Source organism: Lycorma delicatula, chromosome 2 (genome assembly GCF_047948215.1).
Source record: "Lycorma delicatula isolate Av1 chromosome 2, ASM4794821v1, whole genome shotgun sequence".
NCBI classification, from domain to species: domain Eukaryota; kingdom Metazoa; phylum Arthropoda; class Insecta; order Hemiptera; family Fulgoridae; genus Lycorma; species Lycorma delicatula.
Window position 1 is genome coordinate 102,989,809 of NC_134456.1, and position 13,898 is coordinate 103,003,706.

The following is a 13,898-nucleotide window of genomic DNA, read 5'->3' on the forward strand; positions in this document are numbered from 1 at the left end:
ATATCAACATCTGTTTAAGAATGTACTGTCATTTTTTTAATTGAAAGTAAAGAAGAATTAAGTAAGTTTTAATTCACTTATCAGAATAATTCAGTTAAGTATGCTAACAGGTACACAACATGATGCATGCCAAGACATTCGATTTTATTTACTATTTTAGTAGAGTATTACAGAAACTAAGTTGTCATTATGTTCATGCATTATTTTAAAAGTAAAAAAAAAACAAAAATGAAAAAATTAATAAATATAGCAACTAAGAAAGCAATTTTAAATAAAATTAATTATAAATGAAATAAAAAGTGTGATCTTTAATTCAAAAGTTGCTATGATTGTAGCAATTAACAACACAAAATATACTTTTAACAAAATAGATCAACCTTGGCAGAGGTCAAGAGGACGTAGTCTCAGCTCCTCCTGCCTCTGACAGGCTTCCATTTTCATAGCACATTTTGACGAGTACATTCGGAGATCTGATCCACAGACTGGGCTGGAGTTTGAGTCATGACTGCAGTTGAATAGGCAGGAACATCGTGGATAGTTATCAGGGCCAAGTTCACAAGTTGCATCGTAATCACATCGAATATCTCTGCAAGCCTCTTGTTCTGCTGAACTGCTAGCTGGTCTTGCTGGTTCTGTTGGATGAGTTGCCAGGCCCTCAGAACCAGGAGTAAGTGGAGTTGCTAAGGAAATTGTTAGTATGACTTAGAATATTAATTTGTTAATAAGGAATGTAACATTTTTATAAGTTTGAAAAGGATTTTTAGAAGTTGGCTGAAACGCACATATTTTCAAAAAGAAAAGCTTAATTGTGTGTATATAGCACTAAATTATCAAGGATTGTTATTTTATGAATCTATGGATGATGAAGCATGAAGAAAATTAAGTAAATACATTATAAATATATGTATAATTTGCTATGAAAATTGAGTGTATAAATATTATTTATTTCTAAATAACATTCTGAATATACCATATCAATAGTTACATTTAATGGTAAAAAAATGATCTGTAGGAACTCCCTTCACCATTAAGATCGAATTGTAGGCTCTACATATTGTAATGCAGCAAATTATTTATATCACCATGTTTATTATTTATGTTGTATTTATATTTTAGTATGAAGTTGTAATGGAGAGAAAGATTTGAACATGCAGAAGTTTATCTTAGTATAAATAGATAGTCTATTTTTACTTCATGGTATGTAAGCATTACTTTCTCTATTGAGCAACCAGCAGGTAGTAAGCACACTCTATGTACAGACAGTATCAAAGTTAGTCACTCCATGCTGCTTTTCTGGGTGCTAAAGGTGTCAATGTGACTCTAAGCATAGAGTCAAGGAAGTATATGACAATTCACATCTAAGGAAAAAGAGATTAAGGATAATGAAAAGAGGTGAGAGGATAATAAACCAAAAAATGGATTTTCTCCAGTCAGGATAGTTACTATGTTGTCTAGGAAAATTATTAATTCAATATTTAAACCGCAGTATCCATACAGCGATTTCGTTTTTTAGTTGAACAGAAATTTTTTAAGATTATACATAAATAGGCTATGATCCTGATTATGTTTTGGGAGACATTTCCTAACCAGGAACCTGACCAGTAAGGTGTGTGAATTTTATTCCTACTTTTGCACTAGACTTATCAGACATTTCTCCAGCTTGTTCAGCTAAATTGTGCAAAATGTTTGTGTTGTCAAGTAAGAGCTTACTACAGAACAAATAAAGTTGGTATAATACTACTAAAAAATTTTGCTTAAAATAATTTGAATGACCTCAGCGTTAGTATTTTATGTAAATACATTTATGATTACTTCTTCATTAAATTTCTTTTACATATATTTATATATGAATAGCATGATTGTTAATTTATTCATCAGAGATATTGTGTAACAGCATAAAAACATTTTGTTTTTAAGTATTTCTTTAAATTAAGGAATATGTATATTTTTAAGTTAGTTTATACGAGATTGATAAAATTCTTTGCTTCAGGTATAAGAAGAGAAAAAAGAGAGGAGAAAATAATTATAAAAATAAATCTAATTGTGAATCAGTCAAAACTGCTATTATCATTTGGAATTTAAAATTTAAATATCCATCTTTATAGGATTTAGATAATCCATGAATTGAAATCTGTTGATCTGAATAGCAGATTAAATTTTTCTGAATAGCTTCACAAAATGAATGAAAACAAACATTTCTGCAGTGTTTTTACCTATGGTTGGCAAAGAAAATTATTTAAAAATGTAAACATTTTAAATAACAAATTAAACTAGAGTTTTAATGAAATTTTTTAATAATTTAAGTTGTTTGCTGACTATTTGAGACTATTTTCACTAACTCAGAACAACTGAAAATATTTTATTATAAAATTTAATTTGGTTTACAGTCTCAAAAGTTTATAATTTTAAATATATATATATATATATATATATATATTTGATATACTATTTTATTTACTCAGTTTCCCAAATAACAAAACTGATTATGATTAATAACATTATAATGTTATAATTATCACAATATTAATCATAATAATGTTTTTGATTGAAGGTATACAAATCTTGTTCTCTAAAGGATATTTTCTTCAAGAAATTACTTTTAGACAGTTATTAAATGGAAGTTATTAAGCAGCATATTTTTATCTTGAAAATGATCATATCTGTATGAAAATTAATGTTTTTATAATTAGGTTAGACATTATTGGTCACGTAGTATGTTAGCTTATTTTATATAATTGTTCTATAAAAAACATAACTATCTGTCAAATGGGAAACTGCAACCAGCATTATTTAATTCTGGTTTCCTCCAGGAACAGTTTATTAAACACAGCAATAGAATTTTGTTCTTAAAATTTAATTTTCTGATTTTCCAGGATGCTGTTACCATTGATACAGAACTATCAGGTTTTAAAGGAAAATATTACTCAAATGTGTATGGTGTCATGCTTTCAGTTAATGAGAATACAAATAATTATATTTAAAGAAAATTTCAATTCATTTAAAATCTCAAATTTTCTTGTGTTTGGAGATTTTATATTTAACTATTGAGACAATGAGACTGAAAAAATAGTACAAAGAATGCCTAATTGTTTTTAAATTTTTTAATACACTTCCATCTGTTGGTTTAAGAAATGCTAACAGTATTCTGAACTGGACCGAGGTAAGAAATTCATTATCTTTATTTGTTGGAACAAGTAAAACAAATGATACTGTCACATAACACAGAGAAGTACAATATGCCAACTTTGCTCGCTCCCATCAAATAAAATTAATCAATTTCTCATATGGTACCTAATCAAAGTAAAAAAATTACCTTTCCAATCATTAGTAATGTTGTGACAAGAACCCGAATGACTTATAAATGTAAAGTTGATTAATGCAGAAGCCCCAATATGTCTTAACAATTAAATACACCAAATTCTCTCATCTATTTGTATTTACAGTGTGATCAATTACAGATTACAATTAATCTGATGTTTATAAAAGGAATTAATTTGATTTTCCTTTAGACAAGGATAATAATGATAAAATTAATTGTGAAAAAGACATTCCATTAAGTTAATAATAGCAAAAATATCTTATGCTATGGAGACATAATTTTATTAAAAATTTAACTCACTTATTTGTGCTGGGCCAAATCTATCATTACAGTCACCATAAAATAGAACAGTTAAATTTGGATTTGGTGATCCAGGAAGACAAGCATGCTTTTGCATTTCACATTCACTACTGTACGTCTGAAAATTTGAAGCACAAACAGGTTCATCAGTACCATCTTCAGAAGGTGAACACTCTGTAGGACAAACGCAAACACCAGCTTCACATCTTGCTCCAAGTTTACAAGTTACTCCTTGGCACAAATCTACAAAAGTAAGAAAAAACAGATAATTATAATTATTATTATTATTTAAAAAATAAAGCTATGGTATAGCCAGACTTTTACCAATATTTGTGTGTGAACGTAACTCTTCAATCCAGTGATAAATTATGTGAAAAATAATTTTTATTAGAAAAAAAGTAGAAGTGCTAAATTTATCATTTATATCGAGAACATTAAAAATAAATTATGTAATTACCAATACAAAAAATTACCCCTAATTAATTCATTCCTAATTGCCCTTCCATAAGAGTTAATAGCTATTGCTATTAACATGGGAGTTCTGTTAGTTTCTATATTAGAGAAAAATAATAAAAATCAATCAAGCTGAAATAACAAAATTTTAAAAACCCAATGTTTTAGCAATGGCTTATTAAAAATTCTTTCTAATGTTGTTTAATGGTAATGGGGGATATAAAAAAATGAAGTAATTACTTTTTCAACTAAGTACTACATTCCGAATGAATGAAATAGCAAGTAATTACTCTGAATAGTATTAATTAGGTTATTTGGAATTACAACTATTTCACTTTTTTAGGTCTGTAAGGCGTACATGGAAGTATTGCAGTTACAAAAATTTTGGCTTTTAGATTTCAACAGAAATATCCATTTTGACCATCCCTGAATCCATTCTGACTAGTTTCGACATGGCAACTGTATGTACATATATACGTACCTCGCATAACTCAAAAACGATTAGTTGTAGAATGTTAAGATTTTGGATTTAGGACTGTTGTAACATATAGTTGTGCACCTCCCTTTTTGACTGCAATTGATTGAAGGAAAAGTGTTCAAAAAAGGCCCAAAATAAAAAAAAAATTGAATTTTGAACTTTTCTTAACTGCAGTAATAAGCCGTCATTGAGAGCTTTTCAACGATATACCATAAGTAGTACTTATTTTCATTGGTTCCAGAGTTATAGCCAAATAAAATTTTAATTAATAAAATATTTGGATCTTAGGGTAAGGCGCTTCAGTTTAAATCAGACTTTATCTACTTTTTTTAAAAATTTAAATATATTGATTTATTAATGTATTATTTATTATTTATAAATTATTAACCTCTCATTGTAAAAAAAGTTTTATGATGAATAATAATTCAATAACAAAAAAAAAAATATCAGAAGTTATTAATGAAATAAAATTTTATGTACTTTTCATTTAAAAAAAATGTGTATATGCAATTTAATAAGAGTACAAGGAAGTCATGTGGTCATACATCAGATCTTTTCTTCTAATCTCTAGTCTTTATATTGTTTAATTTTTTTTTTACTGAACGGAGTTTATTGTTTTCCTGAAGGCCTGACTGTATTGACTGCTAATTGTTTCCCAAAGTTGTTATTTATCATTTAAAATACCAGTTATTTTAGACTTCTAAAAATAACTAGATGTTGGCAAGTGTTGCAAACAAATCTCACACAAATTTTCTTTTAATTTTGATATCTTATTCATTCATTGATGATCTTATTGCAAAATCAAGAAAGAATCTGTAACTGATATGATGAAAATATTAACGGAGCTCTGGTAAAGACCAACTGAAGTGTAGAATGAGTAACTATTACACTTTTGATTACATTGCATTTGACATCAATTAGTTCTTGATGCAAGTTCAACCGGTAAGATTTTGTTCAACTGGTTTAGATTAAGTATTTTAAAACCTAGTCATTATTCGAGTAAAATTAACTACTTTTATTCACTAAATGCATTAATTTCTATGATATTTCTTAAGTTTTAATTTATAGAAATTACAAAGAACATGTGAATTTCCTCAATGTCTTTCCACACTTTGTCTAATATTTTCAAACATTAAAAGAATTGTTTTTTGGTTCTAATAAATTTATACCCTCTCCCACCACAAACACACGAATATAAAACTGAAATATTGAAGGCCATTAAGTAAGTTCTTATAATTAAAACATTTTCAACCTATCATCAAATTTTAATAATGTCGATTAAACATTCATGGTTGGTCTAGTGATTATTGTATACTTTGACACCTGGTATTATCATTGTCTTTTTAAATAATTTAATTTTGATGAGCATGACTTTGTAATGGTGTGTGTAAATATAAAAAATTTCTGTGTTTATAGAAACTACATTACAACATTATTGATATACCTTTTTTTTAAATGAATGTTTTATATTTGTTTTTCTCAATGTAAATTTATATCTACTTCAGGAGTTAGTTTACTTTCCTGACAAATATACGTAAAATAGCTATATTAAAGAGGAAAGTGTGGTGACCATGTCAAAAATGGAGTATCGGGTTTTTGAAAATCTTTGCATTTTAAAGTCTAACTAGTTAATCTACATAAAGAAAACAAATATGCGTGTATGCGCATATGCATATGTATGTGTATCGTAGTGCTTTTGGACTCAGTATCAAACCGATATTCTTCAGATTTGGCTCTAATATTTCTATATATGAGGCACTGATCATGTTTATTTCTTTTTTCAAAATTTGTTTACGGAATGGGAGGATATAGCTATTTCGATTTTCTTCAGAGAAAACTTTATTAAAGAAAATTTGTTACCTACAATACATATACAAATAATGAAATAAATTTTTTTTTCAAAAAATCAACCCCATCTCTTAAAATGGAAGTACAGTGAAATCTCTTTATTCGCGCTTCCGTTATTCGCGGTTCAATATTTTGCGATGTCTTTTCTATATTCGCGGCTAAAATTTTCCGTATTCGCGTATATTACATTATGTGGTGACATTAAAAACTAAAAATATTAAAAGATTTAATGGTGGAGGTGAAGTATAAACGTGAAGAGATAGGTAATACGATCCCTGAAAAACAGTTAAATGGCAAAACGCTTACCGAAGGCATTAAACTATTCCATGATCTTATCCATTTTTTTTTATAGATACTGATCGATCTTTGAATAGAAGATTCATCTTTAAGTGCGCAAAATTGAAGATTCCGTGCAAAAATACACTCGGATTTAAAAACAAGAGTGAAACAAGGAAAATTTACAAATTTTTGTAAATTCAATCCAAACTGTAGGTTAGTTTTTTAAATTTCCTTTACAGTAATTTCACTTTTAGTTTACGTAGTACTGTAGTACTGTTTTCTTGATTTTTTATTACGATTACCGAGTACGATTTGAACGAGTAATACCGTTTTCTAACGCAGCACATACTACTGAAATTACTGTAACGGGTTTTTAAATCAAACAGTTCGGTAAGTGTTTACGAGTAATTTAGGAAGTATACTGTATTTAAAAAAAAAAAAAATTGGGTAGTGTACCTATCTACTGTAGTAAATCAGTGCTTATAATTAATGTTGCCGTCTGTTCTTCATCAATAAAATCGGCCTACGTACAAATTATTATTTTTTTTTATTTTACAAAGAACCTAACCATTCTTCCTTAAATAAGTATTAGTTCTGTTCAATATTCGCGGCATTTTTACGGTCTCTAACCTCCGCGAAGAAGGAGATTTTTACTATATGTTTTCGGTTTTGTTTTTGTTATATATCCCTTTGTTTAAATATTTTTCAAAAATTTTCTGGAAGTTTATACATAATTTTTTTTTTTTTTTGTCTTCAGTCATTTGACTGGTTTGATGCAGCTCTCCAAGATTCCCTATCTAGTGCTAGTCGTTTCATTTCAGTATACCCTCTACATCCTACATCCCCAACAATTTGTTTTACATACTCCAAACGTGGCCTGCCTACACAATTTTTCCCTTCTACCTGTCCTTCCAATATTAAAGCGACTATTCCAGGATGCCGTAGTATGTGGCCTATAAGTCTGTCTCTTCTTTTAACTATATTTTTCCAAATGCTTCTTTCTTCATCTATTTGCTGCAATACCTCTTCATTTGTCACTTTATCCACCCATCTGATTTTTAACATTCTCCTATAGCACCACATTTCAAAAGCTTCTAATCTTTTCTTCTCAGATACTCCGATTGTCCAAGTTTCACTTCCATATAAAGCGACACTCCAAACATACACTTTCAAAAATCTTTTCCTGAGATTTAAGTTAATTTTTGATGTAAACAAATTATATTTCTTACTGAAGGCTCGTTTAGCTTGTGCTATTCGGCATTTTATATCGCTCCTGCTTCGTCCATCTTTAGTAATTTTACTTCCCAAATAACAAAATTCTTCTACCTCCATAATCTTTTCTCCTCCTATTTTCACATTCAGTGGTCCATCTTTGTTATTTCTACTACATTTCATTACTTTTGTTTTGTTCTTGTTTATTTTCATGCGATAGTTCTTGCGTAGGACTTCATCTATGCCGTTCATTGTTTCTTCTAAATCCTTTTTACTCTCGGCTAGAATTACTATATCATCAGCAAATCGTAGCATCTTTATCTTTTCACCTTGTACTGTTACTCCGAATCTAAATTGTTCTTTAACATCATTAACTGCTAGTTCCATGTAAAGATTAAAAAGTAACGGAGATAGGGAACATCCTTGTCGGACTCCCTTTCTTATTAGGGCTTCTTTCTTATGTTCTTCAATTGTTATTGTTGCTGTTTGGTTCCTGTACATGTTAGCAATTGTTCTTCTATCTCTGTATTTGAACCCTAATTTTTTTAAAATGCTGAACATTTTATTCCAATCTACGTTATCGAAAGCCTTTTCTAGGTCTATAAACGCCAAGTATGTTGGTTTGTTTTTCTTTAATCTTCCTTCTACTATTAATCTGAGGCCTAAAATTGCTTCCCTTGTTCCTATACTTTTCCTGAAACCAAATTGGTCTTCTCCTAACACTTCTTCCACTCTCCTCTCAATTCTTCTGTATAAAATTCTAGTTAAGATTTTTGATGCATGACTAGTTAAACTAATTGTTCTATATTCTTCACATTTATCTGCCCCTGCTTTCTTTGGTATCATAACTATAACACTTTTTTTGAAGTCTGACGGAAATTCCCCTTTTTCATAAATATTACACACCAGTTTGTATAATCTATCAATCGCTTCCTCACCTGCACTGCGCAGTAATTCTACAGGTATTCCGTCTATTCCAGGAGCCTTTCTGCCATTTAAATCTTTTAAAGCTCTCTTAAATTCAGATCTCAGTATTGTTTCTCCCATTTCATCCTCCTCAACTTCCTCTTCTTCCTCTATAAAACCATTTTCTAATTCATTTCCTCCGTATAACTCTTCAATATATTCCACCCATCTATCGACTTTACCTTTCGTATTATATATTGTTTTACCATCTTTGTTTAACACATTATTAGATTTTAATTTGTGTACCCCAAAATTTTCCTTAACTTTCCTATATGCTCCGTCTATTTTACCAATGTTCATTTCTCTTTCCACTTCTGAACACTTTTCTTTAATCCACTCTTCTTTCGCCAGTTTGCACTTCCTATTTATAGCGTTTCTTAATTGCCGATAGTTCCTTTTACTTTCTTCATCATTAGCATTCTTATATTTTCTACGTTCATCCATCAGCTGCAATATATCGTCTGAAACCCAAGGTTTTCTACCAGTTCTCTTTATTCCGCCTAAGTTTGCTTCTGCTGATTTAAGAATTTCCTTTTTAACATTCTCCCATTCTTCTTCTACATTTTCTACCTTATCTTTTTTACTCAGACCTCTTGCGATGTCCTCCTCAAAAATCTTCTTTACCTCCTCTTCCTCAAGCTTCTCTAAATTCCACCGATTCATCTGACAACTTTTCTTCAGGTTTTTAAACCCCAATCTACATTTCATTATTACCAAATTATGGTCGCTATCAATGTCTGCTCCAGGGTAAGTTTTGCAGTCAACGAGTTGATTTCTAAATCTTTGCTTAACCATGATATAATCTATCTGATACCTTGCAGTATCGCCTGGCTTTTTCCAAGTGTATATTCTCCTATTATGATTTTTAAATTGGGTGTTGGCAATTACTAAATTATACTTCGTGCAAAACTCTATAAGTCGGTCCCCTCTTTCATTCCTTCTGCCCAGCCCGTATTCACCCACTATATTTCCTTCCTTGCCTTTTCCAATGCTTGCATTCCAATCTCCAACTATTATTAAATTTTATACATAATATAAAGTGCTATCAGGGAATGGGTACAATTTTTAAAAATTACAGATCCCGGACCTAAAATGCAGAAAATCTCCTTTTTCTTATTGTAGCTTGAAGAGATGTTAGATTTTGAGAAAACTTTACTTAAGCAGATTTGTTATGCTTAAATTATATATGAATCATTTTATTGAAATTTTTCTTAAAATTTATTCCCCACACCTAAAAAATATATATTCTGCTTTTGGCTCCTAACTCTTTTAATTTATATTATTAAACAATTTTTTTTTTAATCGTTCATCACTAAAAGGGCTATTAAGATTAAAGTAGGTTTGGGATCTATATTTTATTACAGACTCAAAATGAGAAGCAATTTTTTCATTACTTGCATAAAAGTTTTACTTTTATTAAGTTATACTTGACCCTGGTGTAGCAGGAAAATTAATAGAATACATTTACAGATTTTTTTAAATGAATAAAAGTCTAAACATAATTGAATAAAAATAGATTACATCAGATATATTTAAATACAATATTTATATAAAAAAAAATTTTATGTAATGCTGGCACTAAACCTTGTGCGCGGCTCATTCAGTCTAAGAATACTCTTGACTTGGTCGTTCAGTCTGAGAATACTGCTTGGGTTGTTCATTATGCTTTTAGGTAAAGTGTGTAAGGAAACCTTTCTGTGTACAGATCAACACTTCTACAGAGAACCTGAGGGCAAACAGATATCACTGCCGTGAGATTGAAATTGCTAATTCATTCACCATGCTCAGTCGTACTGAGCCGTCAAATTTTTTTGATGTTCAGTATCTCTAAAGGAATAGCATCCTGGCTCATTTATTTCATCTTAGATGAAGTCATGAGTTATTTCAAAGATTATTAGCTATATCTTACACGACAATAATAATAGCCTAGGGCCAGACATTACAATTACTGTTCTTGCACAGTATATTTATAACCTGTTAACAGTAAAATCAATATAATTTTCTCTTAACTTTGAAAAGAAAGTTGTTGGTTGGTTGGTAACATCGACACGATAAAGGTTTTTAAGAATTCCAATTAATTAACTTCAATTAATTAAACTTCAATTAAAAGACAATTAATTTGGAAATTTAAATATTTAAGGACCTCCACACACAGACCCGCAAGGGTCTGTGTGTGGAGGTCCTCAGAGACCTGGCTTTGAGTTCACATCAAAGCTACTAAAAGAAAATGTGAAAAGAAAATCCTTATAAATTATGGAAGACTAGAACCAATTTACATAGTCGTGGTATACTAGATTTAAATAAATTCTTAAGTACCTTAAAGCTACAACCTTTGATTCAGCACCCACTATCAATATAAAATAAAATTAATTTTCTTGAAAATAGAAAAATTAACATGAATTTAGGCTAACTCTTTCAAGTACAGCTACAGCTAATGGAGTTTTATAATTTTAAAGAATATTTTATAATATATTTAATTTATGAACCGTTATTTATGGTGGATGCTGCATTAATGATGGTTATGTATGTAAATATTATATTGTAAAATTTTTATAATTATTTTATATTATTTTTAATATTATATCAAGAGTTAATTTATTTCAAGTTAATTTTTAATTTATATGAAGAATTGACAATTATTATTTTTAAAATGATGCCAAGTCAACGTTTTAGAATTTTTTACATTCTGTTAGGTGGTTTTTAAAATTGCTTTTTTTTAATAATTAAAAAAAGATCAATTTACAAAATATTTTTAAGCAAATATATATTTTTGACTTTGAATAAATAAAAATATATTTTGGAAGCATATTTATAAATATTTAGAAAGCGGGTTGTATTAAATTTATTATTTAATACAAAAATTATGTTTTAAGAAAACTGAAACAAAAAGAACCTTCAGTTACCAAAATCAAAATGGTTTTCTATTTTTGCCCCTAGGTTTTTCCTGTACAGCAGAATACCCAATTGAAAACCATTTCAATTGAAATGGTTTTTCAATTGAAATTTACCGAAATAAAAGACAATTTATTTTATTACTGAAGAGTAAAGCTTTTGATTGATTTTTGTAACATTTCAGAATTCCACAGATATGTAGGACAGCTTTATAATTTGTCTTTTGTTTGTAATTAATGTACCAGTAATTTGTTTTATCTCTGAATTGGTAGGATGCACTGTTAATTATAAATTAACAAGTAAATAATGAGACAGTACTGAAGAACTTATAGCATACAAATGCAGCTGGTCTGGTTGGACCTTGAACTGTCAGTCTCTCAAATGGAATGATAAGCGTTGACCTTTTCTGTTGCTATATATGGAGAGCGAGCTGAATGAAATACAATTGTATAATTAAAAAAATTGTTTTGTGTCACAAATTTTTTATTATTAGTCCTAATATGAAATAAAATTAAAATTAAACATTATTTTATCTTGAAAATGTTATTCTAACAAGAATAAATAATTTATATAATATATTTATTATTTATTATATATTTGTTATTGACAATAACAAGTAGGACATATGAGAGTCAAGAGAAAAAAAATAATAAGTTTTTTAAAAGAATAACTTACCACAATCACCTTTGTAAGCTGCCTGAATTGAAACTTTCTGTTGGCATGCAGTTTTTCTTAATTCACAATCATTTTTGTATGTAACACCATCAGTACCACAAACCTGCCCACCAGTCTGTAAAACAAATCATTCTTTTAACAGATTAGTTTCTTCAAATATTAAAAAAAGAAACAACACATTTACAATTACAATTGAGTGTTGGATATTTTCATACTTTCTCTCTATAAGTATTATAAAAATAAAATAAAAGGAGAGAGTAATTTCATTTTAATATGCATTTACTTACGTCAGGACAATTTGTAGGACAGACACATTGTGCCTCACCATTTGGATCACTTTCACATACAGCAAAAAATTCACATTTCTTGTTTTCACAACCATCTGAAACAATTGAAAAAGTTTCATAAAAAAAAAAAAACAAATAAATTTAAAAAAATACAAATAAATTAAAAAAAAAAACAAATAAATTAAAAAAAAATCTTAACTATAACACTTTCTTATTGAGTGAAATAAATTATATATTTTCTTCTGATGGTTTTTCAACACCCAGAATGCCTCAGTAAATTGAGTGACACAAAATGGGATAAAATGTAAACTTTTCTAAGAGAGAGTATAGTGTAGTAAACACAACATGTGTCTTTCAGATATATGTTGTGTAAATAAATAAGCTCATTTTTACAATACCTTTCTAAACAATATAAAAATTATTTAAGTTCATGAATTAAAACAACACAAATAACTAAGCCGAAGTATTTATGCTAATGGAAATCTTCTAATCTCTTAAAAATAATGTAAATCATAAAATGTTTTTCTTAAGTAAATCTATTAATTTTTAATGACAAGCAGAATCAGATTTATTTAATAAAAATTAGTCACTTCATTCCTTTCCGTCATTTTTTTACAACCATCTTAAGTGACTTGTGCTGCTGTTTTACTTGTGCTCGTATATTCTGTTTTCCCCAACCGACTATAATAACGAACGCATATGTATAACTTTTACCAAATTTCTTCATGTTTCTATATAATAGTTTTAAGGTGAATCGTTATTTTTTTGTTTTGAATATATTAATATACTTTTTTATTCAGTAATTAGCTGATTTTCATTTGCGTTATTTTCTTCTAAGCTGTCTGAATGTCCGTTAATTAGTATCTAAAAAGAATAAACTAGCAACCTTTTTAAAAATTAAATTAAAAAATGTTTCTTTTTTTTGCTAGAGAATGTCGGTTGATTAACTGGCATTGAATATCAAAATGTCTCTTTGATAATTATTTTTAAAAAAACATAAAAATCGAAAACTGAAATTCTTAGAGAACATATGCTTTAATTTCATATGATAGGTTGAAAAAATTCACAATGTTTAGCCGATTAGTGTTGTACCTTGTTTATAGTAATATATTACAAAGTTTGGTACTTACGTATTAACGCCACCGCAGCTACAGCTTTATTTAAAAACAAAGTAGTCAATCAGATTTCG

The 13,898-nt window shown here is 28.7% G+C and overlaps 1 protein-coding gene across 3 annotated transcripts in view; it reads right to left on the bottom strand.

Annotated features, from left to right (window-relative positions):
• The window catches only part of LOC142319063 (agrin-like), a 968,658-nt gene that overhangs the window by 50,932 nt on the left and 903,828 nt on the right, over positions 1-13,898 (bottom strand). For 2 of the 3 annotated variants that reach the window (XM_075355916.1, XM_075355917.1), the window contains exons 9-12: positions 12,710-12,804; positions 12,423-12,537; positions 3,620-3,862; positions 378-680 (exon numbers count right to left, since the gene is read on the bottom strand). In XM_075355916.1, the coding sequence (XP_075212031.1) occupies positions 378-680; positions 3,620-3,862; positions 12,423-12,537; positions 12,710-12,804 (756 nt within the window). The remainder of the gene's footprint in view (positions 1-377; positions 681-3,619; positions 3,863-12,422; positions 12,538-12,709; positions 12,805-13,898) is intronic. The other variant, XM_075355919.1, reaches the window with a different exon arrangement.